At 34.5% G+C, this 3,002-nt stretch overlaps 1 protein-coding gene across 1 annotated transcript; it reads left to right on the top strand.

Moving 5' to 3' along the window:
- Nucleotides 1-2,755, top strand: LOC107640438 (heptahelical transmembrane protein 1). The gene is made up of 4 exons (XM_016343964.2): nt 1-544; nt 614-703; nt 1,585-1,642; nt 1,729-2,755. The coding sequence occupies exons 1-4, from the start codon at nt 249-251 to the stop codon at nt 2,428-2,430; spliced, it is 1,146 nt and encodes a 381-aa protein (XP_016199450.1). The 5' UTR covers nt 1-248; the 3' UTR covers nt 2,431-2,755.

The following is a 3,002-nucleotide window of genomic DNA, read 5'->3' as shown; positions in this document are numbered from 1 at the left end:
CTAATGATTTAAGTTAACAAACCCCACAGAATAGAGGCAAAGCTTCCGGAGAGAGAGTGAGACTGAGACTGGTTTATTTAATGCTGCAGTTGGGTGCAGTTGTGAAGAAGCCAGGCCTCCATTACTCCATCGCCAATTAGCCACACACGCATCAACACATTGCAACAACATTAATATTACTTATTACGATCAGAATTCACAAAGTGGAAAGTGGAACCACAAACACAAGAAAAAGGAGAAGAACTAACATGAACTATAGTGATGCTGAGATCAGAAAAGAAGGCCAGCTAGTGAAGAAGCGGAATCATAATAATAATAATAATAATAAAGGCAAAGATCAAACATTACTGAGTTACTCCAACAAGAAGAAGAAGAAGATGTTGCGACATGAAAGGAAACGGTACCCTCTCTTGTGTTTCTGGGAGCTTCCAGAATATATGAAGGATAACGAATACATTCTGCGTTATTACAGAGCCAATTGGCCTCTCAAACAAGCTCTCTTCAGCGTTTTCCGTTGGCATAACGAGACTTTGAATGTTTGGACGTAAGCACAATTCTCTTTCATTTCTTTATTTTTATTTTACAAATTAAACTCACTCATCGATTTAATTAGGCATTTGCTTGGGTTTCTTCTCTTTCTGGGATTGACTCTCGCCAATTTGATGAAGCCTGGTGTCGTCGATCTCTTAGGCCTATTTTCCAGGTAATTCCTTACAACATGCTTATCCAAATCTAATTTTTTTTTCAAATATACTTTGGAAAAGTCTAAGGGGCAGCAACTTTCGTGTTTTCTGGCCAACACTTAATCATCAAAACAACAAAAGTGAGTGATTTTTTACCATTAGATGTAATCTCACACCATTAAAAATATTATTGATAGCCAATTGATGGTTACAAAATACTAAAATTGCTGGCCTCCTAGCATTTCTCATATACTTTTATGAAGTTTGATTGAAAACTTAAAACACTGATTAAGTGTTTACCGTGTCTTAACGTTTTTTTACCTTTTCCGGCACATCCATGTCCATTTTTAAAATTAGTATGTTTTTTATTTCCTTTTGTTACCAAACTTGTTTGTAATCATGTCAAGGAAATAGGGGGTTTAGGAATTAGGCCTTAGGGGTTAATTTGAATGGAAGTTCTTTCTTATATCTTTGAAGGATGACTTACTTTCTTTCTTTGTATAACGTTATACCACCTTTATATTCAATTCTTAAGGTCTTATCAGTTTTGCAACTCGATCCGGGAATTATATCATTAATAATATGGTATCGTGTAAGATCCCATTCATCATAAAGACGCTGGAAATTTTGAGTTTCTAAATTGAAGGACCACAACCCGTCCAATTAACACACTTGCCAAATTAAAGTTTATATATGCAACCTGCAGTTGAAGCAATTGAACAGCAAATTGCTTTTGTCCATCTTTCATTACGTGACATAGATTAATGTAATGTAGACCATGATTTTTATATATTAGGTGAACTACCTAGCTATCTATACATATATATACATATATATATAGTAGTTTTTTTTTTATATTAATTTCCAGCTAAATTTCCTTATCATGATATCATCTCTGTAGGTCATTCTCTTCAAGTGCGGAAAAGAATGTTTCCCAAAGCTTCAAAGATTTGTTCCTGGTAAGTGACCTTACAATTGTATTTATGATATAAGATATTAAGGGAATAGTTCCTAATGTCCGAATTATATATGTATATATTTTCAGGGAACAACAACAATACTGTTTGATTTGAAACAGCAAGCACCTATGAAAATGGAGCCAAAGTCCTTAGATTTAGTTATTGCAGCAAGGTGGCCATTCTATGTTTTCTTGTGTGGTTCCATGTTCTGTCTTCTCTCCAGCAGCATATGCCACCTCTTCTCATGCCACTCCCATTCCTTAAATCTGTTCCTTTTGAGAATTGACTATGTTGGCATCACAGTGATGATCATAACCTCATTCTTCCCTCAGATTTACTATGTTTTCCTATGTCAGCCTCACTGGCAACTCCTCTACCTTGCTGGGATCACTGCAATGGGGTTATTCACCATCGCAACGTTGCTTTCGCCAACCCTTTCGACCGGAAAATACCGTGGATTCAGGGCAATGTTGTTCTGCTCCATGGGACTATTTGGAATTGTGCCTGCAATTCATGCTTCAATTGTCAACTGGGGGAATCCTAGGCGCAATGTTACCTTAGCATATGAATGTACCATGGCCTTGTCTTACCTTATAGGGACATTGTTCTATGTGACTCGGGTCCCGGAAAGGTGGAAACCGGGGTGGTTTGACATTGCAGGACACAGCCACCAAATTTTCCATGTTCTGGTGATAGTTGGAGCATTAGCACATTATGCAGCCACCCTTAAGATGCTTGATTGGCGTGACAATTTTGGGTGTGACAATGGCACTGGCATGGCTCAATAATGATACATATTATGTTATATGTGCCATATAAATATAAATATGCAGCATAAAATTGGTTATTATTTTTAAGGTAGTTTCTTGTTTAGCTATGAGAAATGTTGTTAACTTATAGTTGAACAGGTTACTCTGGATATATAAGGAGCAATGTCTTCAGTTTTCAAGCAACTGTGAGATAATTAGAAGCTGTTCATTGAAACATTAATACTTGTACTCAATGTCTGTCTCAGTTTGGTGCCATATGTTATTCCATTTTTTATTCAATTTGTTAGTCACTGTATGATTGTATTTGAATGACAGCATACATAGATTGTTCTTTTTTTTTTCTATACAATGTTCAGAATGTTTGTTTTCTGTTTTGCAAATTTTGACAAAGGTGTTCTTTTCATATGGCTAAAAAAAATCAATATATAAAATTTAAAGTAGTTTATATTTTTTAGTATCTTATTTAATATTAATTTGTATTTTTTAATAATTTTTTTAATTAGTAACTTTTGAAGTACATTTTAACTAAATTTATAAAAAAAATTAAATAGATAAATTTATTATTATGTAAAGGTGAAATTAACTATTGA

This window comes from Arachis ipaensis, chromosome B01 (assembly GCF_000816755.2).
Source record: "Arachis ipaensis cultivar K30076 chromosome B01, Araip1.1, whole genome shotgun sequence".
NCBI lineage: Eukaryota > Viridiplantae > Streptophyta > Magnoliopsida > Fabales > Fabaceae > Arachis > Arachis ipaensis.
This window is presented reverse-complemented; position numbering and strand designations above follow the sequence as displayed.